Source organism: Cloeon dipterum, chromosome 4 (assembly GCF_949628265.1).
Source record: "Cloeon dipterum chromosome 4, ieCloDipt1.1, whole genome shotgun sequence".
NCBI lineage: Eukaryota > Metazoa > Arthropoda > Insecta > Ephemeroptera > Baetidae > Cloeon > Cloeon dipterum.
Genome location: NC_088789.1, coordinates 1,594,458 through 1,616,176, shown reverse-complemented (window position 1 = coordinate 1,616,176; position 21,719 = coordinate 1,594,458). Strand labels below are relative to the sequence as shown.

Sequence of the window (21,719 nt, the reverse complement as noted above, 5' to 3'; positions counted from 1 at the left end):
ATTCATATAAGGGAAATAGCATGGATGAGATTGCTCTAAAGCACGCTCCGCTCGCGCTGTTTTTCGAAGCAGGCCCCCTATTTTATTGGAGGTTGATCACGTGACGCGGCTAGTCCAATGGGGAAGCTGCTTGGCGCCCACTACGCGCAAAGCGTGTGAGCGGTGAGAAATGGAGTTATTTCAGTCGAGAGCGAGACTTCACGATGATGGCAGCAGGGGATGTCCTGGCTGAAGTGGAAATTCAGCCAGAAATGCAGGAAGTGGAAATTGAGACGGTGCCGGTGGAAATCCCTCTCGAGACCGTCGAGGGAGAGTTGGACGGACAGCCGATGATTTCGCTGCAGACGCTCCCTGAGGCCGGCCGCGAGGAAATCATCCTGCAGACGCAGGAGGAGATCGTCGGCGGCGACCCTCTCTCGGCCTACGACCAAATACCTGTGCCCAACGCCGGCGACATTTACATCCAGTCGAGCCCCGGGCCGTCGCGGAGAGGCCAAAAGAAGGGCAAGAAGAATGCGGTGTCGACCGTCAAACTGCGTACCAATGACATTATCACCGACTTCGGCGCCGAACCGAAAAACCGCAAGTGGGAGCAGAAGCAGGTGCAAATCAAGACTCTGGAGGGCGAGTTCTCGGTCACCATGTGGGCTTCCGGCACGGACGACGGTGAGTTTCGGCCCGGTCGGCCCTAAACGACCACCTAGCAACAGAGGAGGCTCTGCGGGGGCTTCCGACGATGCCAACCCGATTTTCGGTGCGGGACACGTGTTAACGACCTCCGGAGGTTCGTTGTCCAAATCTAGAGTGCCCTCGACCGGCCGGGAGGGTTTGTTTACGTCGGCCGATGCCGGCTCTTGGGCGCAAAAGGTATTTCTGATCGGGGCTTGTCTCTAACGAGAGTAGCTGCTGCAATTCAAGATGGCGGACGCTCAGGGGGTCCGCATGCCCGGTTTCGCCGCCGAACGCACCCTGTCCGTCCTCAACCGTCGGCCTAATCGGGTGTCCCGGTGTTTGTTTTGATTCTTTGTCGGCCATAGGTAAACTCGACGGTGGCTGCCATATTTTATACAATATGGCCACTGAGACTATGGCCGCCGAAGACGCCATTTTTATACAATGGTCGCTGCTCGGATTTTCGGCTCCTACGCCTCAGCCCGAGCAGACGCGCTTTTGCGCCCCCTCAGCTCCGAAATAAAGATCCGCTCGACCCTCTCGTCCGTCCGGAGGGTCGGCCCAGCCGGGAAATCGGCAAAAATGCTTTATTTTTCGACCAGGGCCCTTCATAGCTTGTTTTTCGGGGAGTCAGTTTCTTTGTTCTCGTTGCAACGCCATTGAAATAGCATTTTACATTTTCGTGACGTCACATCCGGCGCGGCGCGATCTCTTGAAAGTTAGCCACTCAAGGCCGCCCGGTGTTTGGTGGCCCGAAGGTTGCTTTTGTGATGTTATTAGGGTTTCCTTCCCACCGACTACCTGCATACCAGGATTACCGGCCGGCTTACAATACTTAAAAATGTGTATTATGGGGGGAAGAGAATAGATGTAATAAATAACGCTTAGTCCCGTTAATCCCTCAAACTACCATTAAAAAAGATGGATTAGGGTTTTCTAATAATAAAAATAGCATACTTTTCTCTCATTTGGATGGAAAAATATAAATAAATAATTAGTTTTCAAACATTTTACAAACTTTTTTTCTTAGATGACGTCATGGACGATGTGAGCAACCCAGAACCTGACCCAGACTACACCGAATACATGTCCGGAAAGAAAATTCAATCAGGTGGAATTCCTGGTCTTGACCTCAGCGACCCCAAACAACTGGCAGAGTTTGCCAGGTACGAAATGTACGGAAAGTTTTGTTTTCTTTTCTTTTTAGATTTAAGTTTTTTTAACTAACATAATATTAAGTTTTTACAATAATCCAGGAATTAGGTTGAACATCAAACAGGAAGAAATAAATAAAATAATTTTGTTTATTTAATAAATTGTCTGGTTCACATTAATTTAATTCTTGTGGTTCATTATCAGGCCGGGGCACAAAGTGAAGCCGAAGAAATCAACACAGGACAGCATCGACCGAACCATCGCCTGCCCACACAAAGGCTGCACAAAAATGTTCAGAGACAATTCCGCCATGAGGAAACACCTGCACACCCACGGTCCCAGAGTTCACGTGTGCGCTGAGTGCGGAAAGGCTTTCGTCGAGAGTTCCAAACTGAAGAGACACCAACTCGTCCACACCGGAGAGAAACCCTTCCAGGTACTGAATTCAGGATTATTTATGAAATAAATTTAATCATGTATTTTCCTCAGTGCACGTTCGAGGGCTGCGGAAAAAGGTTCTCGTTGGACTTCAACTTGAGGACACACGTGCGCATCCACACAGGCGACCGGCCATACGTATGTCCCTTCGACGGGTGCAACAAGAAGTTCGCGCAATCTACAAACCTCAAGTCACACATTTTAACCCACGCCAAGGCCAAGTGAGTGATTTAAATCTTGTTTATTTAACACTAGTGGTCTCAGCCGCGAGATTTAAGGTGGTGGCTGGCGGAAGACGTTTTTTCCTCGTCTTTAAAATTTGTCCCTTTTTCTCCGGCGGCTGCCCACGTGGCCCAAAATTTGCCAGCAGGCTGAAATTTCTACTTAATATGCTATAAAATCAGTCACTATTTTTTAAATAATCGTGGTGCATATTTAATCCAATTTTTAACTGAATTCATATTAAATTACTAAAATTTGGAATTATAAAATATAATTTGCTTTTTACCGGGTTCTTTTTACGGTCAGATTTTTTAGTCTTCCTTTTTCTAGAATATTTTTTAGTATTTATAGTGCAAAATTTAATTTCCTGAATTCTGTTCCAGGTCTCGGAACAGCCTCACGCGACCAGTGGCGATGCAAGTGCAGAATATATCGCAGCCACAATATGTGAGTGTTGACGTCGGCGCTGACGACCCGCAGTACATTGTGTACGCAGACTAAACAGAGTTGGAGTGGATTGACTTGTTAGTGGCCAGCTGAGACAAAAATTCATACCAAAAATGTCCACACCAGCCATCGAGTTGCGTGTCCTCTTTTTTTTATCAAATCTCGGTTCACTTTGATTCCTTGTGCGAGAAGCTGAATGGCACCCTTGGGATGAGTGTGAGCGAAATTCATCTTAAGCAGTTTAAGATATTCTAGATTTTTTGTGTTCTACTAGGAGAATAGGATTCTTCGCTGAATTTTTCATCTTTCTGTACATAGCACCTGCAAGTTCTCGTAGAATTCACGGTTACGGAATGGGAGCTTGAGCGATTTTAACTTCACTGTTACTGTGGCGGTGGCCCTGCGTTATCGTAGAGCCGCCGCGAAATTCTAAGAGAACACACGTAATGTACACAAGGAAGATTGATAATAATTACAAGGTGGAAAATAAGGTTTTGTACTCGTAATTTTCAAGTGTTTATGCTTTTCCGCAGCCTAAACTGTGCTGCGGATAGACTTTATTTGGAGTAAAACGTGAACATTTTGTAAACAAGACTGCCTATCCCAATTAAATTTTCTCGCAAACTCTGGAAAAGAATGATCTCTTAATTATTATCTCAATCTTTCTTAAACAACCCTTTTCTTTCTCTCTTTCTTTCTTTCTTTCTCCTTTACCACTGCATTCTTTGTTATAATTTGATGACCCTTAAAATATCTACACACCCAAAGTACCTTTGATGAAGCATGTTGTGAAATATGACACAAAAAACTGATGAACGAAGTTGTTTTTTAACACAGCAAAAATTACGTAAACCGCCTTCAAGACAAACAACACTGTAACGTGCTATATTGCTGTAGAAATCCTATTTTGGCTCAGGATTATATTTTAGTTTAAGAAGAAATACTGTATATTTATAATGAAGTGACCTGGTAATGTCAAGGGAGTGTCTGATCAGTAAAATTGCGAACATAAATGAACTAGATTAAGCGTCAGGGGTGAATTGATGTGAATGTTCATAATCATAGAATCATCAAGTGGCAGAAATTCAAATAAAAATATTTCTCCTATCTTACGCCTGTTTTATTTCTACTTCAACCCGAATTAAAGACGATAGATACCGCAAAGTCCTGGAAAATTCCTGATGCCAATGCGTGAACTCATTTCTTTAGGAGTCAGTTGAAACAAACCAATATTGACTATGTAATTTTCTTTAGCTGCAAAGTTAGCATGCTTTTCAAATGGCGAGGACTGCATCCTTACTTGAAATCCTATTTTATTTCACAATAAAAGAATTTCCCTAAAAGGTTTCAGGACAGATCTCGACGAGAGGAATCGAATTTAGTCAAGAAAATATGTGGTCAAGCGATGGAAATTTTGGAGAAAATTTGAAATATTCTGAATTTTTACGGAAGCAAGATTCTTTTATAACTATTGCCATTTGCAGAATACATTTTTTATCGATCAATTAAGTTAATTGCATCCAACATTTCAATTTCAAAAAGTAAAATAAAATAATTCGTACATAAATTTAATAAATTTAATATTTTTGTGTTATTCTTCATTAATGAGCTAGTCTATTTGGTTGGTAGCGCCGTCCGTACTACCTACAATCAGCTGTGAAGGCGAATCGATGTTGTGGTTGTGTGGCAGATGCAGAAGAACGAAAGTAAACTTGAAAGTTGAAAGTAATAATATTTTCGCTTGGCATGTGCAACGTTGCTTGAAGACGTGAGGGTCTAAAATGCTGATATTTTTAAATTGATAATCTCAAACAACAACTTGTGAATCTGTGCCAACGCAACGGTTAGACGATGCGCCTGGAACAAGTTTAGTTTGTCAGGAAAACAGTAGATAGGTACATTAAAAACCTCAAGTTCTCTCATTCATCGACCTGCAAGATGGATGAGACGACGAAACTCGTGTTCCTTTCCCTGCTGATGCTGGTTGGAAGCTATATTTCCGGATCCATACCGCTCACCATGTCACTCTCTCAGGTTTGAAAAAAATTAAAATTCGCAAGAACATTCATGAATTATAAAATTTAGGAGAGTCTTCAGCTGGTGTCGGTTTTGGGTGCCGGTTTGTTGGTTGGAACCGCCCTTTCTGTCATCATTCCGGAGGGTGTCAGGTCACTCCTCAGCATGCCCCCCAACACAGCAGGTACGAGAAACATGAAAATGATGTAACGAAACTATTCAACATCTAACCTCACAGATCATTCAGGAGGACACGAAGGCTCTGGAGGAGTTGTCAAATTAAATAATGAGCACGCTGATGAAGGCACTGACGTCCATTCCCTGATCGGGATCTCCCTGGTGCTTGGATTTGTTTTCATGTTGCTCGTCGATCAACTGTCTGCTAATGCTAAGAGGGGTAACTGAAAACACAAATATAATTAATTACCGATTTATCAACTTGATTCTAAAGGTGACGTGGACACGAAAAAAGAGAAGAGTATGACTGCTACTTTAGGCTTGGTGGTTCATGCAGCAGGTAAATCATAAATAAACTCAAATTACGCAGTGCTGATTTTTGTTTTTGCAGCTGATGGAATTGCCCTGGGAGCCGCTGCGTCGACAGCGCACACGGATGTTGAAATGATCGTGTTTATAGCTATTATGTTACACAAGGTATTTATAAATATTTACGAATATAATTGATAATTGACAACTTGCTGTGATTATAGGCACCGGCTGCCTTTGGACTTGTTACATTCCTCATGCACGAAGGCTTGGAGAGAAACAGAATTAGGAAGCACCTAATCATATTCTCGGTATCAGCCCCTATTGCCGCCCTAGTGACCTACTTTGGTCTTGGACAGGTTGGTACCTTGATTGATGTTGAATTCAATTTCTTCTCAGCAATGCTCAATGTTGAGTATCTGCTCAGCTATTTTTGCCTTCTTTGAACAAAATACAGTAAAAAATTGTCTCCTGGTGAATAAATAAATTAATAATCAAATAATTATTGCAGATCTTGAAAGACATGGTGAGTGTTTCTGTATTTTTATGGGACTCTTATCGCTAAAATATATAATGGTCTCTAATCAAAACGTGAGGTTGACTGGTAAACTAAACAGGGAAGTGCTATAATGATCTGTGATGCCCCGCCAGAGATAAACAAAAACGACAAAAACAAAAAGCGATAGTTAGAATCTTGACATGTCGTAAATTCTGGTCTCGTTTTTTTATCTCCGGATAAAAAGCCATTATTTGGTAACCAAGAGATTTTATTTACCTCCTAAACTGTCAAACATTAAAGTGGATCAGTACAGGGCGACAATTTAAAACTCTTTGAATCGTTGGAATGAAAAAAAATCAAAATTTTCAAGTTTTCTCCAAATTTCTACGCTTGTGATCACATTTTTTTGGCAATTTCGATTCCTCTCGTCGAGATCTGTCCTCCAGCGTTTTAAGGGAAACTCTTTGTTGTGAAATAAAATCAGATTTCAAGTAAGGAGACAGTCCTCACCATTTGCAGCCACTTTTCAAAAATATCCACTGCTACTTCAATCAATTATGGCTTCAACTAAATCCTTAAAAAATAAGTTCATGCATTGGCAACAAGTATTTTCCAGTTAAATGCTGCAACAGTTTGTAAAAATTTATATCTCGGACCTGTAAATTTCTTCTCTCTCGAACCCAAATTAATATTACTGTCTCATTTTTGCTCAACAGGATAGTAAAGACACACTGAGTTCGGTGAACGCCACCGGCTTAGCGATGCTGTTCAGCGCCGGCACCTTCCTCTACGTCGCCACCGTGCACGTGCTGCCGGAACTGACGCAGCGATCTCACTCGCACACGCACCAGCCGCTGATCCCTGAAAACGGCGCAGTGGCCAACCACGGCAGCAAAACCTTGAGACTTCGCGAACTCTTCTTCCTTGTTGTGGGCACGTTGTTGCCTTTAATGTTAGCCGTGGGCCATCACCACTAGTCCGACTGTTCTTGACCACATTCAGTGCAAACATTTTTTTTGCCAACAAGCCATTTTCTAACAAGTTCTATTTTTTACTGTGAAAGGACAAATGTAAAGAAGTGTGATGTTTTGCTAAACAATTGGATTTTCAAACAAACATGCCCGGCTTTGAAGGCATTGAAGGCGTTAAAGCGCAATTCTGCATCTTAGATTTGTTGTTATACTTTATATTGGATATTTTCTTCTTAAAAAGGTGGAAATAAGATAAATTTATTATTATCAACTATGTTTTATTTGCGAAGTCGTATTCATAACAATGAAATAGATTTGACTGTCTGACTGGTCGTCAAGAAAATATATCATTAAGTGATTAAAAATTAAAAGTTCCTCCCACAGCTTTGTAACATTGCAAGTTTTAAGAATTTTTTCAGCACTGGTTAACACAACAAACCAGCTCTTTGCTTTGAGCTACAAATTTCAAATTAAATTTTTGTATTATTTATCAAACATTAACAGTCATATTTTGTTAAAACAATTATTTAAATTCAGACAGAGCTAAAATTAACAAGGCATTAAATATTTAAAAGCACTTCAACAGCATGAGTTTTAGACATATATATAGACTATTCAGCATTTAACTGGTAAAAAATTAAAATTGGGAGTTAACAAAGCGAATTGGTAACAATACACGAAGAAAATAACATTTTCGATGGTTTAGTGGCGTCCACTAAAAGTAAAAACTGGACATGTCCTTGTTTCGAACAGCGAGGTGAATGTCATGTCGGAAACCGACTGCGTAACTGCTGTTCTACTGCTCTTCCTCATCACTCTCGTCATGGTCGTCATCACTCGATTCAGCATATTCCTGCATTTTGGTCGAGTCGTCGGAGTCGTACATCAGCTCGCAGGTCTGTGGAGTGGTGGGAAGCTGGTGCGGCACATCGTCGGGGCCTAGTGGAGTCCAAACTAGAGGTAAGCCGTGTCTGTTTCTGTAGTTTTCAATGTGACGTGGTGTAGTGCGAACGATCGGTTCGTTGTTTGCAAGCCTCCTCTCTCTGTATATTTCCAGCTTGCATCTTTTGTTCGCCCCTAATGGCCAGTCCAGCTGGAATAAAATTTCAACCGTCAAAAAGGACCAGAGGTAAGATTTTGTTTTACCTCTTCATGCTCTTCGCTTGAATCAGTCTGGATAAATGCTCGATACGAAGACTCTTCAACATAACTCGTTACATACTCCCAATATCCTTCGATTTTGTGCGTCTCACTCACACAGAACATATGGTAATCATTCCAAGTCACCCTACACCATCTGAAAATTTGTAAACAATTGTTAGTTCATATTCACAGAAATGTAAAAGGCAGGGTTGCATTTGATTACCACCAGGTTTTTTTCACCACTCAATTTTTGCCAATTTCTTGCTCAAGAAATGCAAGAAATTAATTTATTCCACATTTTTCATGTGAAAATCTAAAAGTTGGGATCGGAGAGATCAAAATTTCCTCCACTGTGCAGATTTTTTCTTTCAAATTGCCATTTTCTGCCTCAATTTCTCCAAAATCTCTCTGACAATTTTTTTAAGTCAAGGTCACGAGCAAATAATTAAAAAAAATAATGGAAACAGACTGAGGTGCAAACATTTCCTGCAAGAAACTGGTAAAAATCGAAAGAAAAACGCTTTTTCCACTGAACTTAAAAATGCGTTTTTTGCCACCCTGGTATAAGGTTTAAAATAATTTATTTTTTGTGAGGGGTCAGAATAAAAAGTCTCTTCCCAGCATAAAATAATTTTTTTCTTTCTAAATATTTTAAGCTCGTAAAATTGTCTTTATTCGAGTCAAGAAACGTGTCAACGCGCTAAACTTCGCGGAAAGCGAAATTCCGCCGCCGCCGCCGCCGCCAGGCGTTTGTGCAAACATGCCGAAATAATACCGTCTTGACGTGTTTGCGCGGCTCTTGTCTCAGTCTCAGTGCAGCTAAGTAAAAGCTCTTTCGCGGTGTGTGTGCAAGTGCAAAAGCAAACAGATCAATAGCTCGCGAAAATCTCGGGGAAATATGCCGGTCGTCCAAACTCTCACTTTCATGTTGACGGGCGCGTGGCTCGCGAAACCGAAACCCGCGGCGCTCGCTCCTTTCGCTTATTGGCGTGATGTTACGTGGAAGCGCGCGGACGCAGTTGCATAACACACGCAGAAGCGCAGGCAAGTTTAAGGATGAAAGTGAAATTTCTCCTGTGTGCCAGTTCACTTGAACTGCTGCAGTTCGGCACACTTTCGGTCACACTAGCACACTTTCCAATGTGTTATACTTTTAAATTGGAACGCGATCTGCTTACTTATTTCAGCGGAAATGACCGGGAAATGAGTTTTGCACGCAGGGCAGCATTTGCTTACCAATTTCTTGCGCTAGAAATAAATTTTTCCAATCTTTCCCTGTGAAAATCTCAATCTGTGTAGATTTTTTTCTCTAACCGACAGTTTTTTCAAGTCGAGGTCATGAGCTAATAATTAGAAAATTATTGGAAATTGAGGTGAAAAATTGCCTGTTAGAACCTAGTAAAAATAAAAAACGGTTTTTACCACTGCCCTGCATTTTTTTAAATCGGTTTTTGCAATTCTGTTTGCGTTTGCAGGTTATTAGGAGGAATAATATCTGTTAGGGAAAAATAATATTTATCGGAGGGTGTCAAAAACTCACCCTTTATTACATTTATTTTTTTTAAGGAAAAAGTTAATCATGGTTGAAATATGGTAATTTGGGGGTGGGGGTTGAGGGTAGATCACTTTTAAAACCCTACATATAATTAGGGGAGGTCAAGAAGAGTCGAACGGTATGCAGTTTTTGCATTTCTGACAGTTAGAACTTGAGTTATGGCCAAGACAAAATTCACACGTTAATTTTCGAAGCCGCCAACAGATGGCGCCACCGTATACTTTCGATTTTAAGGCATTTCCGCTGCGATTTCAAACTCAATCCTGTCAATGTGCATTCTTCACTTAATATATTTTCTTTTGACGGGCTGAAAACCGAAATTGGTTGAGCCAACCGCTTTCGGTTTGAACACTAGCTGGTGAATTTTGAAATATTTAGCTAAACAGGAAAGGTTTTTTCCTCATAATTACTTGTCATCCAAACGAGTTGCAGCCAGATGGAGTGGCAATTTGCCGGTTGATAAACAAGGAAGGTGGCGGAGCAAGAGGCGCGATCAAACGAGATCTTTCAACGGCACCAGTTGCGCCGCCGGTCGCGGAGCCTGTTTGTTTGAGGAATGCCTAGCTGCCTTGGCGTGTATTACTCGGCTGCTTCCTCTTCTCTCTCTATATATATGTGAAATAATAAATAATCCATCCGAGCCAGAAGCGGAGACGAGAGAGGGTGCTTGGGGGAGGGAGCAAGAGTAATCCATCGCGCTCTTTTGACCTCTCGCGTTTCCTCAACATCAAAATTCCGAATTCATCCGGCTAATGGACCAGCTGGGTAATTTGTCCGCACCCTTCAAACTGCCGACTCCATTTCCAAAAGCTTTTTCTGCCGCTCTCGCTGGGGAGAATGAAGGATTGTGCTAAAATGCGTTTTTCACGTCAATGGGCGAGACGGCCGAGGCACAATGGCGCTTTTTGCACACTCACCCTCTGGTCTTCTATTCAGGGAGATGTTAGAGATTATTTTTGTCACTGCATGTACAGCAGAGGCGGCGGCCGGCCCATTCGAGAATTGGTAAAACATAGAAAGCATTTGGCACGTCTCCAGACTGTGACATTTTGCCACATTTTGAATTAAAAAGCCTTCTCGTCCCACACGCTTCTTCGCGAAACAAAAGCGCACGCAATTTGCATAAGAAATCAGGAGGGAGAGAAGCCTTCAGAAAACGAGCGGCGGCCAGAAATTAGAGCATTCACGGGAAAACAAGCATGCCTCTCTCAACGAGCCACCCCCGAGAATAAACAGCAACCCTCTCCGTGAAGAGGTCATCAGCGCGCAAAAAGAAAGCACGCTCGCTCGCTCGCGGTCGTGCGGCTGAAAAGTCGTGTGCGTGCGGTGCACTGCACACCCACCCTTCCTAGCGTTCCACCCCTGCTCGGGGGTGCGATTCTCTAGCCGAGAGGGGAAGCGGAGAGCGTGGTAGCCATGGTTGCGCGGAGGGGTGGCCGGCAGCTCGCTGCTCGCCCGCTCCCCGAGCCAGAGAGAGCGAGCGCTTTCGCCGAGCGAGCGTAAGAGCGGGCAGCCAGACAGGCCTCGACACCAGAGACGCCGGGACCAACTCGAATTCGGCCAATTTCGCCAATATTATGACACACTGATCGCCTCTCAGCATGGGTGAGTCCTCTTGCCGGCTCCGGCGGGCAGGTCCAGCCCCCCGGGGGCCGCCCCCGCCGCCCAGCGTGCCGGCGCGTGGGTGGGCATGCAAATCGACGCCCTTAATGAGCTCTGCATGCTGATTGCTCTCATTACGGGGCCGCTCGCGAATTCTGGTCGCGTCCGGCTGGCTTGCTTCTTCGTCCTCAGCGTCGGCAAGCGAGCGCCCTTCGCTCAATCCCGTTTTTGCATGTTTTATCGCTGTCCCCGGGATGCCTTTTCGCACGACCGCGTGCCAATTAGATCATTTACTTGAATAATCTTCGGTGCGGGCGTCAGATTAGTCTGCAACAGGTCTGTTTTTTAAAAAAAATATAATTCTGGAATATCTGGATTTTATTGCTCGAGATCAAAGCATTTCAGTATATTGATCCGAACTAATATGAGCATTTTACCATCTAATATTATTTGTATTTGTGGGATGCAAATTTAATATTGTTTTAATGAAAATGTTGGCGGCCATTATGTTTTTATTTAAAAGCGTTATTTCCTCAAAAATTAGCGCAGTGTTAAAAATGAACAAATCATTTAGGCGAGGCGTGAAAGAAGTGACAACTTAAGCGCGTAATCGAGCGTTAAACTGGCCTCAATAATTGCAGGGCGCATTTCGCGCAATCACTAACTGTGAACGAATTTGTTTGCACGAGAAGTCAAAAGCCGCAAAAGAAATTAAGCCGCGGCGCTGAATGGGCGTCGGCACTCAGTCAGCGATGGTGATGACTGAGGCTTTTTGCTTCTCGCTCTCTTCCCATCCATAATTAATAACCACCCACCCCTTTCAACTCTGGCACAAAACAACTTAGTGATGTTTCAATGTTTCCCTCGCGTTTGTCTGAAATTATTTATAACATTTAAAGATAATTGAAATTGATACTAAATAGCAGCGAGAAAAGTGACTGCATAGTGAGCACAGTCTCCTTATTTGAAAACTTATTTTATTTCAAAACAAAGAGTTTCCCTGAAAGGTTTCATTCGCTGTTGGACAGATCTCGACGAGAGGAATCGAAATCTGCCGAGAAAATGAGGTCAAGCGCTGCAAATTTTGCAGAAAATTTGAATTTTTACTCTAACAAGGTTCCCAGGCCGAAGTGGAATTCACGGTTCAAGCATCTTGATGATAAAACGCCAAATTAGTGAAGTTGGCACTTAAAACGAGAGACCGCTGGGCTTTGCGGTCGTGTCTCTTATTTAATAAGAAGTCGCGGCTCGAATTAGAACCGAGTGCAAGCATTTTATCAAATTAACCAGTGAGCGAAGCCGTAGCAAAAACGGCACAACTGCTTGAGCAGCAAAGATAATAATGGAAAGGAAAGCATTGCACTCTTCTCTGCCAACAACAGTATGGTGCCGTTTGTTCAACTGTTTGTTCGCATCTGTAAGAGTATGTTCATCTTCTTGCTCTACGTCTATTTGCATTCACAAAATAAAGAGTCTTGTACAGAATAAATTCTGCATGATCACCAACCCAGCATAAATTTTCTCCAGTTTCTATTTACTCACTGAACAATTTTTTCCTGGGTTAGTACGTATCTCTCTTTCAGATAGAACATTAAATCTAAAAGAAAATATCTTCAGCTACAAGTGGGATCGATTTTTATAAACATGAAAAGGTTCTATTTAAGCTTTGCAAGACTTTGCTTTGAAAAGCACGGAGGTGCAGTTCTTAAACAAGTAGTGTTGATGGAAAAAGTTTTAATGGGAACCTGCTTGTCTTCTTTGTTATCAATTTTTCCATAATTTATAGTGCCTTTATTTCCACTTGACTCGAGGGAGCAAAAGTTTGACCTGTTAAACTCATAGAAAATGCATGCGTGACCTTAATGGCTGCGTGCTGAACGAGTTTTGCGCAATCTTCTCGCACGCACCGACGCCGTTTTTGCTCGCGGTTTTGCGCGACATCGTTTAAAAGACACGCCATCAGCGTGTGGAAATAGAATCATCGCAACATTTGAGAAATTATTTGTGCTGGGGGCCCGCCGCACGCGCCAAAACGCACGTGCTTCTGGCGGCAAGCGGCCAAATTGCCCGGCTTCGCTTTTTGGCAGCGCGAAAATTTTATCGCCGTTTCGTGGCGCTCACTTCCTCTAGTTCGCGCGCCGTACATTTCCATGCCGCCGCTCTTTACGAGATAAAAAATAATGGCTGTTTTGGAGGTTATTAATGAGTGAGGAGTGTTTTCAGCAAGTGCACAGGGCAACAAAAGTCATGATTGATGAGCGTGGGCGGCTGTCGTTTTTTGCAACGACTATATGTACCTCAATTTGTGTTTCAATCTGCAAAAAGAGTGTAATTTACGCTCGCCGGATAGAATGTGAGGCAATTTAAATTTCAAAAGAGTCTGGCGTCTTCATTGCTCAATTTCTCATAAAATGTAATGTTCAAAACAGCGGTGGCCGTTAAAATTAAATTTATGCAGCAGTTAAATCAGCAGCTTGAAGAACTTGATTTACACTCACCGCGCACTTCCGTGCTTACTTTAAGTTGGTCATGCAATTTCTAATTCTTAATTTGGCGGCGACCGTTTCGAAAACATTGAAATTAATTATAAAGAATTGTTTAAAAATCCTCGATTTTATTTCAAAAGGCATGATTGTCGCTTTTTTAATTATTGGATACAAAAAACAATTTGTTTTACATTAAAAATTTTCAAATTTTATCCAAAATTTCCAGCGCTTGACCACATTCTCTTGGCAGATTTCGATTCCTCTCGTCGAGATCTCTCCAATAGCGCATGAAACCTTTTAGGGAAACTCTTTGTTTTAAAATAAAATATGATTTCAAGTATGGAGACAGCCCTCACCATTTGCAGCCCCTTTTCTAAAAAAAATTACGCCGCTACTTAAATCAATTTTGGCTTCAACTGAATCCTAAGGGATGAGTTCTTGCATTAGCAACAAGGATTTTCCCTCTTTAAAAAAATTAACCAGTTCATTTAATTAAAAATGGCGACTGTCGTGTGGTTCGAGGGGCCATGCCGGTATAAAAAAACGTTAGATTCTTCCCATTTGAGACAGAAGTGCACCACAAAAGACTATTCTTGCAGCTGCTACTGTCTCGCAAGTAGGGAAAAAATCGAGAAGACAAAGCCAAGTTCGCAAACTAGTGTCATTTCTATATCCACCTCATTTCCTGTCACAAGACTGAACGAATTAGGCCGAGAAACTTGGATGCAGATGTGCTGATCCACTTGCAAAAGGTGCGATAAAATTAAACCAGCAGCACCCAGCTATGTGCACACACAACTCGGATTTAAACAAGAGCGTATATAACTCGGGGATAAACGACCGCGATCATCATAAATTCCCCTGCGCGCTCTTTACTTTTAGCGGCCGCCAGGCATCTCTCGTAATTTCAGGTGAAAAACGAGAATCGTGAGGCAGGCTGGGCTGACGGGGATGGCGAGCCCTCTCGCACACGAAGAAGCCCCGAGCGACGAGGGTGCAACCGTAAATAGGCCAGCGTGAGGATTACATCGATTTTGAATTAATATCTGATAGCGGGGCAGAAAAATATGTATTGTAGCCGCAACGGCGTTTTCGCGACGCGCTAGTGCGGCTCCCTTGGGCGAAACAACACTGTGGCATTGTATGTTGACACGGTGTGTGTGTCGCTTTCACCCGCAAACACCCTCCTGATAATTGCAATGAAGTCTGCAGAAAGCTTATCATCACGCCGACTCGTGATGACGTTCTTTTACAATTGATTTTTAATTGGAGAAGCCACTTTAGGACCTAACACACACCCTGGAGAGTTCAACATCAATCACAGCCAGTTTCAAGTTGCTCACTATCGCAGCCACACCCAGTTTGAGATATTTGATGGTGCCACTTGCGCCCACGCCAATCACTAGCTGAATAAACGCAAATTAAAATAATCACCGGGGGCCGGATTGACGCGACGCGCAGACATGGCGTCTGGTAGAGTACGGCAGGAAAGTTACAAACGCAAAATTTATCATGAAAATAATGAATAGTTTTGTTGTTATTTCTTTATTAACAGCTGATTAGCCCTGCAATTGGCGAATCGACCGTTAGATAATAGATAACCCATCAGGCTAATGGAAATGTAAAAAAATACGCGGGAATGAAATTATTAGGTCGGCACGCCTCTATTTCGACGCTTCTGATTGGCCGCTGGACTGTCTCCTGATTGGCCTCCATTATTTCGACGCCATATTCAATTCTGACCGGCGGGAACCAAAACAGATCGCAACCTGCCCCCCGGTGATTAAAATTAACACCATATTGGGATTCCAAAATCCTCATGTTTAACACTATAAGTAAATAGATACAATCTGGTGATAATAGTAAACCCAAACGAAAATCCAGCTGGATAGTAACAAATCTTAGATAACCCTAAAAAGGCGACGAAGTGCAGCGCAAGCGTTAAAGGAACACGCGGTGCCAAAATCGTCGTCTCCCGCAATGCAGCACGTGCAGATTTGCTTTTACGGCCTTCTTCAATCTAACGCAGACCTCTCTTATTTTTTGCAGCTGGCCCACGAGCAGGTGGTGTGCTCGGGTACTTGCGGGGCGTCACCTTCTGTCTACTGTGGTACTTCAGCATCCTGGCTGGATTTTATCTGCTCTACTGCCCGTTACTGCCGCTGCTGGTGTTATCCCCGCGCCACTACAGAGCTTTTACCGAAATCATTTTCGGAGCTTGGGAGACCTACCCGACGGTGAGTAGCCAATAAATCCAGCCGGTCGATGGACAGATAAAAAGCCGAACGAATGCACCACGCGATAAAATGAAAAGTAATCTCAGTCAGCGCCGTGCGAGCGCGAGATATGCAACCGGCTCGGCTCGAACGTCCCGCGTGTTGCAGCGCAGGCAACGTTCATTTCCATAAATATTGATTTTCAACCAGTAACAGGTATCAAACCTTTATTTCCTCCATAAAAGTACCGTTCAGGATTGCATTTGCTTTTCAACCCGGTTTTTTCACCACTGGTTTTTACCAAATTCTTGCGCAAGAAACGAATTTTTCGCATTTTCCCTCTAAAATTTTGCGGTGGGAGTGGTCAAAATTTTCTCTACTGTGCAGTTTTTTCTGATTATTTGCCTCAATTAAAAAAATGCGGATTTTTGCAACCCTGGTACCGTTGCCATTTCAAAATCTAAAATAGGAACAGTGTTTTAACGAAAGCCAACATAGCCAATTAGCAAGAGCAGGTCTGCTTTAAAATGTTATTAGAGGCTGGCCAATTATTTTTATTTCTTGTATCGGAAATAGTGAACAGAATCTTGCTGTCAACTTATCGGACGAACACGAAACACTCGAGTTTTTCCAGCTGACAATCCACAACGGAGCCAATTAGTGGTTGCAAGCGAACTGGAGCATATATTATATATATGCCAAATCACGCTGACAAATGATAAAGCAGTCCCCAAAGATGCTTCAACGGTAATTTGTTGTGCATTATTTGCAGGCCCTCATGGAAATCATGATGGGAACCAAGATCGTCGTTGTGGGCGACAAAGTGGACCCGGAGGACCGAGCTTTGATCGTGATGAATCACAGGACTCGGTTGGACTGGAACTACCTGTGGGCAGCCATGTTCCACGGATGCCACCCGCCGTCGCATCGACTCAAATTCGTGCTCAAGAGTGCAGTCAGACATTTTCCAGGACCGGGTAAGAAAAAAAATGCGGCGCCTATTCAATATTTCAAAAAGTTGCGTGCGCCCGAGGTTGCCGTGTGTTTATTGCGGTTTTGTATTGATTGACAGCAGCTTTCCTCTAAACAAAACGCAACAATATTGAGCATTTCCTCTCCCTCTTGCTAGTTTTGCTGCTTAAAACTTCTACACATTATCGGAGAAATCCAATAATAAAAAAAAACAATTGCCCTCTTTTATAAACTGTTTTTCAAAGCACCCCGGAAAGAAAAATTAATGTCCCCATAATTCACTGCGCAAATGATAGTGTTAATTGCTGTTTCACCCAGGTAACGATGGCAATTAAGCGTGATTAATCGTCTTTGGCAATTAATTTGGCAGCCGTTCGCTTTAATCACAATTATTCGATATATGATCGAGCACTCACTGGGCTAATACGATATTTTCGCTTTCAGGCTGGGTCATGCAAATGACTTGCTTCCTATACATCCACCGCTCGTGGGAAATGGATCAGAAACTGATGAACAAAGTGCTGGACTATTTCAAAGACATCGGCCACACTTGCCAAGTACGTATTCTCACTCCTAAAAAAGGCGTGGATAGTCCTAAAGAGAGCAAATCACTTTTGGGATCGCAAAAAAACGCATTTAAAAAAATTAAGCGTTCTTTTCAATTTTTTCCATTATTTTATTAATTTTCTAATTATTTGCTCATGTCTCGACTTGAAAAATTGTCAGTTTTTTTAGGTATTGAGGCAATTTTAAAGAATAAAATCTGCACAGAAGAGGAAATTTTGACCACCCCGAACGTAAATCTTAGATTTTCACAGGGGAAATAAAGAAAAAACTCTTTTCATGCGCAAGAAATTTGAAAAAATTGAATGGTAAAAACCCTGTCACTTTTTAAATCTGCTTTGTCCGCCGCATTGAAGAAAAGAAATTCCGAAAGTAATATTAAGATGTTTTCCAGCTTCTGATCTTCCCAGAAGGCACGGATTTAACGAAACAAAGTAAAGCTAGCAGCGACAGGTATGCGGCTAAACACAACCTGCCCGAATACGAGCGAGTGCTGCACCCCAAGACCACAGGATTCGCATTCCTCAGCCAGCGACTGCGGGGAGGTCAGTGTCTTTGATTAAAATCTTTTCGGAACCACTAAATTTAAATTTTAAAATTTTATAGATGGCCAGCTGGATGCTGTTTACGACCTAACGATTGCTTACCCAAAAAGCGTGCCCCAGACTGAGAAGGACATGCTTAAAGGGATGTTCCCTGAGGAAGTCCATTTTAAAATTAAAAGGTAAATGAAAATTTGGACTACATAATTTAAAAATTGTATTCACTAATAATTTGTGGGGGAACGACCCCTAAACGTTAACTACGTTAATGTTTGCATACTTACATAGGTAATTTTCCAAGATCAATGTGAAATCTCATCCCTCTCCACTTGGTGAAAAAAGATTGCCTAAAACAACAAGCCATTTTTTAAATAATGCACAAATTTCAGTTGGATTTAAAAGGGGCAACAATTTGAATAAATAGTAGTTGATCAAATTGTTTGTTAAAATTTCTAAAGGGAACAATAATCAAATTAGGACCAAAAGGAGCTGCTCGTCGCAAACTTTGTAGCCGATATTTTAACATAGATTTAAAAAATTACCCTGGATACATTTTTTTAGCCCTTTTCAAATTTTTTGTTTGATGGAAATTTGGAAAATCTCCTGTTAAAATTTTCCTTAGAGATGGGATTATGATACATACCTAAAAAACGCTTCAACGTTTTCCAGACATGCCATTGAGTCGCTGCCTCTGGACGAAGTCGGCTACAGACAATGGCTTTGCCAGCAGTGGAAGGACAAGGAGGAGAGCCTTCAAGAGTTCTACAAAACACAGAGCTTCCCTCAGGTAAATTAATCTAATACATACATATACTTAATTAAGTAGCAATGTTTGACGTACATACCTCCCCAAACATCAATTAACTGAAGACATCGGCGGCCTCGCACTTCTCTTGAAAGGGTTCTCCGCAATGTTGTTGATTTCGCGGATTTTGCCTTACCCACTTCACATCATAATTATACATAAACTCGACAAACTTAATACATAATGATGTACATATATCTAATTGCAAAAGTCCAACGGTTTTAAGTCACAAAATCAAAGTTAAAAAACGATCTCCCCTTAAAATAAAGTCGCTAGCAGGTCACTGGGAGCATGAGGGAGCTTTAAAAACAAGGGATTAAAAATACATTAATAGTGTCACTGACTGGACTGGACAGACACAGACTAGACTGCATAAACGCCATAAACCGCAGATTTTGTACTTTTGTTGGCTGGTGGGGGGAGTGGGAGTCAAGCGAAGTCTTAGCTACTGCTGATACCAACATTGGAAGAATTAATTAATTCTGCCGGCATTATTCACTTTTTTGAGATTTCCTATACGCAGATATTATTTCATTCATTTTATTTGTATTTTTATCATGTCATAAAAAGATAATTTGACTTTAAATGACGGTTAAATTCTTTGAATTGAGAATTTGAGAGTTCTTGACGATGGTTGTTTATTGTTGGTAGGACTGCCCCCGAATCCACGACAGACCTGTGGGCGCCAAAACGGTGAACGCGCTGCACCTGTCGTTCGTGGCATGGACTGCACTCACCCTGTTCTCCATCTATGCGTTGTTCAGCTTCTGGTGGTTCCAGATGTGGGTTCTGGCCACCACCAGCCTCTTCGTCATGCTCTCTTTCGTCGGCGATGGATTCCAGCATCTGGAAATCGCTCTGCACTACGCTCGAAAGCATCATGAGAAGAAATGTAACTGATTATGATGTTCGACTTTTTATATATAAATTAATTATATATAGCGTTTGTTACTCTCACTAAATTGATTCTAGTCATTCAATGCTAAATTTTTAGGTGTGTCAGCTATATTTTAACATTGCTCAGAGGGCTTTCAATACATATTTTTTTTCGTCAAAAGATGTAAATGAACACATAACTTGAACATTATAATTGCGTGTAGAGGAGCAATAATTATGTTGTCAAAGTCAGGGAAACTTATTTTTTCTGCATCTGAATGTAACGGTCAGTTTTACTGATCCGATTATAGTCTTTCCCACTCTAGTACAAAGTTTTGAAGCGGAAAACGAGTGAGAAGCAGTGAGTATTATAGTGTTGATCAGTTTAATTTCCAGTTAAATCTTTATAATATGAGAGGTTGGTTGGTGATATTGAATTTGAAAATCTATAATTTCTATCGCTGTGGATTTTAGCTCTTAAGTGTTGGGAACATTCCAAAGAGGGAGTTTTCTTTATTCGAAGCTCTAGAGGGGAGCGTGTCATTCAATGATCAAGTGACTACAAAATGTCAATTCACTTTCATGGCCCATTAATTGTAAAATATTTATAATCCTCTATATTCCTATTACACACAAACAAAAAGTGTTCTCTTATTGCCGTCATTTTAAATAAGAATTAGATTTTAAATAAAATGATACTATTGTATAGCCCACATCAAAATTTTAAATTAATTAATTAAGAGATTAAAATTATGTAGATCAATGTACCACAATGAGTGTTTTTCGTACACTGTGATATGATGACACAGTTGCAGGCCTACTAACTAAAATTGTAAAAAAATCGACAGTTCAGGCGGAAAGCCACTGCTAATTTATTCTGGTTGCAAAACCTGACCATTTCCTTAGCTGTCTTTACTTTGGATATTTTCCCGATAAAATAAATAAAGCTCTCTACCAATTTTGATAGAAAACTATGGATTTTGATGTATCCACAAAAAATACAAAAATTAGTACAGCAAGTAATGGGAGATTAGCAACAAGTGCCAAAAATGTTTTGATATGATTTCAGGTTATTAGCTCTATAGCGAAATACACTTTAAAGATTACAACTTCCTGCATTGAACTATGTATAATAAAAACTTATCATCCGACCAAATTAAATTAAAAAATGGTGTCTTTTTGCTCTAAACCTGGCAAGAAAAAAAAACAGAAGGTAAGTGGATCGATGCAGGGTGACAATTGAAAAATATTTGAATTGTTGAATGCAATAAGCAGTTGATCGTTAAGCAATTTGAAAAAAAACGAAAAATTCAATTTTTTTTAAATTACTCCAAAATTTCCAGCGCTTGGACAAATTTTCTTGGTAGTTGACGATTCCTCTCGATGTGTCTTTGTTGCGAAATAAAATTAAGATTTCAAGTAAGGAGACAGTCATCACCGTTTGCAGCCACTTTTCTCAAATATTAAAATGCACATTTTGCTTTAATTGAAGCCTAAAGCCTTAAGGGATGAGTTTATGCATTGACAACAAGCATTTCCAGGATTTTGCAGTATCAATCTTCTTAAGAAGATATAAAAATAATATCCTGTGATGTTTTTCAGGAAAATTCGCGCCCACCCATTAATTTTTAATAATAAATAGCTATTTTTACCTTAAAATCAATTATACACGTCGAATTCTATATGAAATATGTATCAGTTTTGCAGAAATTTTTGTTATATTTAAGTATTATCAAATGCTACTATTTTTATCACTTAAAGTAAGGTGTAGAATGATGATTGACGAGAGCAAAATAAATTTTCTAATGGCCGAATTCAGGGTATTGAATGTGTGACGTAATTATTCGAGGTTATTTTTTAACTAGCAATGTGGGAAAGAAGCCCTTTAATATCAGTTAATGTATTTTTTCCATTTTACAGGAATAAAATAAATGATATCACATTTATTTCATAGAATATGGCGCATCCTTTTTGCCACTGAAAGAGACACCACATAATTATAAAATAAATGTGGGCGGCTGCGTGCGTACACGTAGCACATTTTGATTTTCT

General features: G+C 41.3%; 4 protein-coding genes across 6 annotated transcripts; 3 read left to right on the top strand and 1 right to left on the bottom strand.

Moving 5' to 3' along the window:
• The first annotated feature begins 172 nt into the window (after nucleotides 1-172).
• On the top strand, nucleotides 173-4,043 carry LOC135942833 (transcriptional repressor protein YY1-like). 2 transcript variants are annotated; one of them, XM_065489163.1, is made up of 5 exons: nucleotides 173-666; nucleotides 1,703-1,838; nucleotides 2,032-2,263; nucleotides 2,317-2,486; nucleotides 2,871-4,043. In XM_065489163.1, the coding sequence occupies exons 1-5, from the start codon at nucleotides 204-206 to the stop codon at nucleotides 2,986-2,988; spliced, it is 1,119 nt and encodes a 372-aa protein (XP_065345235.1). In that variant the 5' UTR covers nucleotides 173-203; the 3' UTR covers nucleotides 2,989-4,043. The 2 variants fall into 2 exon arrangements, with proteins under 2 accessions (XP_065345235.1, XP_065345234.1); XM_065489162.1 differs by having other exon boundaries at nucleotides 1,703-1,847.
• Nucleotides 4,044-4,603: 560 nt separating this feature from the next.
• Zip102B (Zinc/iron regulated transporter-related protein 102B) lies at nucleotides 4,604-7,173 on the top strand. Its single transcript, XM_065488697.1, has 7 exons — nucleotides 4,604-4,968; nucleotides 5,020-5,134; nucleotides 5,189-5,347; nucleotides 5,402-5,467; nucleotides 5,519-5,604; nucleotides 5,661-5,795; nucleotides 6,652-7,173. Exons 1-7 carry the CDS (start codon nucleotides 4,873-4,875, stop codon nucleotides 6,910-6,912), a joined length of 918 nt encoding a protein of 305 aa, XP_065344769.1. The 5' UTR covers nucleotides 4,604-4,872; the 3' UTR covers nucleotides 6,913-7,173.
• A 58-nt stretch (nucleotides 7,174-7,231) lies between these two features.
• On the bottom strand, nucleotides 7,232-18,768 carry LOC135942544 (uncharacterized). The gene is made up of 4 exons (XM_065488698.1): nucleotides 18,630-18,768; nucleotides 18,271-18,333; nucleotides 8,053-8,203; nucleotides 7,232-7,999 (listed from the first exon to the last, which is right to left on the bottom strand). Exons 1-4 carry the CDS (start codon nucleotides 18,662-18,664, stop codon nucleotides 7,703-7,705), a joined length of 546 nt encoding a protein of 181 aa, XP_065344770.1. The 5' UTR covers nucleotides 18,665-18,768; the 3' UTR covers nucleotides 7,232-7,702.
• Nucleotides 7,768-20,036, top strand: LOC135942542 (lysocardiolipin acyltransferase 1-like). 2 transcript variants are annotated; one of them, XM_065488696.1, is made up of 9 exons: nucleotides 7,768-7,866; nucleotides 7,964-8,035; nucleotides 15,742-15,929; nucleotides 16,681-16,885; nucleotides 17,325-17,437; nucleotides 17,839-17,989; nucleotides 18,051-18,168; nucleotides 18,656-18,773; nucleotides 19,443-20,036. In XM_065488696.1, exons 2-9 carry the CDS (start codon nucleotides 7,987-7,989, stop codon nucleotides 19,689-19,691), a joined length of 1,191 nt encoding a protein of 396 aa, XP_065344768.1. In that variant the 5' UTR covers nucleotides 7,768-7,866; nucleotides 7,964-7,986; the 3' UTR covers nucleotides 19,692-20,036. The 2 variants fall into 2 exon arrangements, with proteins under 2 accessions (XP_065344768.1, XP_065344767.1); XM_065488695.1 differs by lacking the exons at nucleotides 7,768-7,866; nucleotides 7,964-8,035 and adding an exon at nucleotides 11,066-11,209.
• The last annotated feature ends 1,683 nt before the right edge of the window (nucleotides 20,037-21,719 follow it).

Bases quoted from the DNA above. Each gene is read 5' to 3' on its own strand.
- LOC135942544 (XM_065488698.1), bottom strand. From the start codon at position 18,664: ATGGCATGTCTGGAAAACGTTGAAGCGTTTTTTAG. The intron at 8,204-18,270 runs GTAAGTATGCAA...ACAAATTTTCAG, and splicing joins GATCTTGGAAAATTACCTAT to ATGGTGTAGGGTGACTTGGA. The intron at 8,000-8,052 runs GTAAAACAAAAT...ATTTTATTCCAG, and splicing joins CAAGCGAAGAGCATGAAGAG to CTGGACTGGCCATTAGGGGC.
- LOC135942542 (XM_065488696.1), top strand. From the start codon at position 7,987: ATGGCCAGTCCAGCTGGAATAAAATTTCAACCGTCAAAAAGGACCAGA. The intron at 16,886-17,324 runs GTAAGAAAAAAA...TTTCGCTTTCAG, and splicing joins CAGACATTTTCCAGGACCGG to GCTGGGTCATGCAAATGACT. The intron at 18,169-18,655 runs GTAAATGAAAAT...AACGTTTTCCAG, and splicing joins GTCCATTTTAAAATTAAAAG to ACATGCCATTGAGTCGCTGC.
- Zip102B (XM_065488697.1), top strand. From the start codon at position 4,873: ATGGATGAGACGACGAAACTCGTGTTCCTTTCCCTGCTGATGCTGGTT. The intron at 4,969-5,019 runs GTTTGAAAAAAA...TATAAAATTTAG, and splicing joins TCACCATGTCACTCTCTCAG to GAGAGTCTTCAGCTGGTGTC. The intron at 5,796-6,651 runs GTTGGTACCTTG...TTTGCTCAACAG, and splicing joins CCTACTTTGGTCTTGGACAG to GATAGTAAAGACACACTGAG.
- LOC135942833 (XM_065489162.1), top strand. From the start codon at position 204: ATGATGGCAGCAGGGGATGTCCTGGCTGAAGTGGAAATTCAGCCAGAA. The intron at 2,264-2,316 runs GTACTGAATTCA...TATTTTCCTCAG, and splicing joins CCGGAGAGAAACCCTTCCAG to TGCACGTTCGAGGGCTGCGG. The intron at 2,487-2,870 runs GTGAGTGATTTA...ATTCTGTTCCAG, and splicing joins TTAACCCACGCCAAGGCCAA to GTCTCGGAACAGCCTCACGC.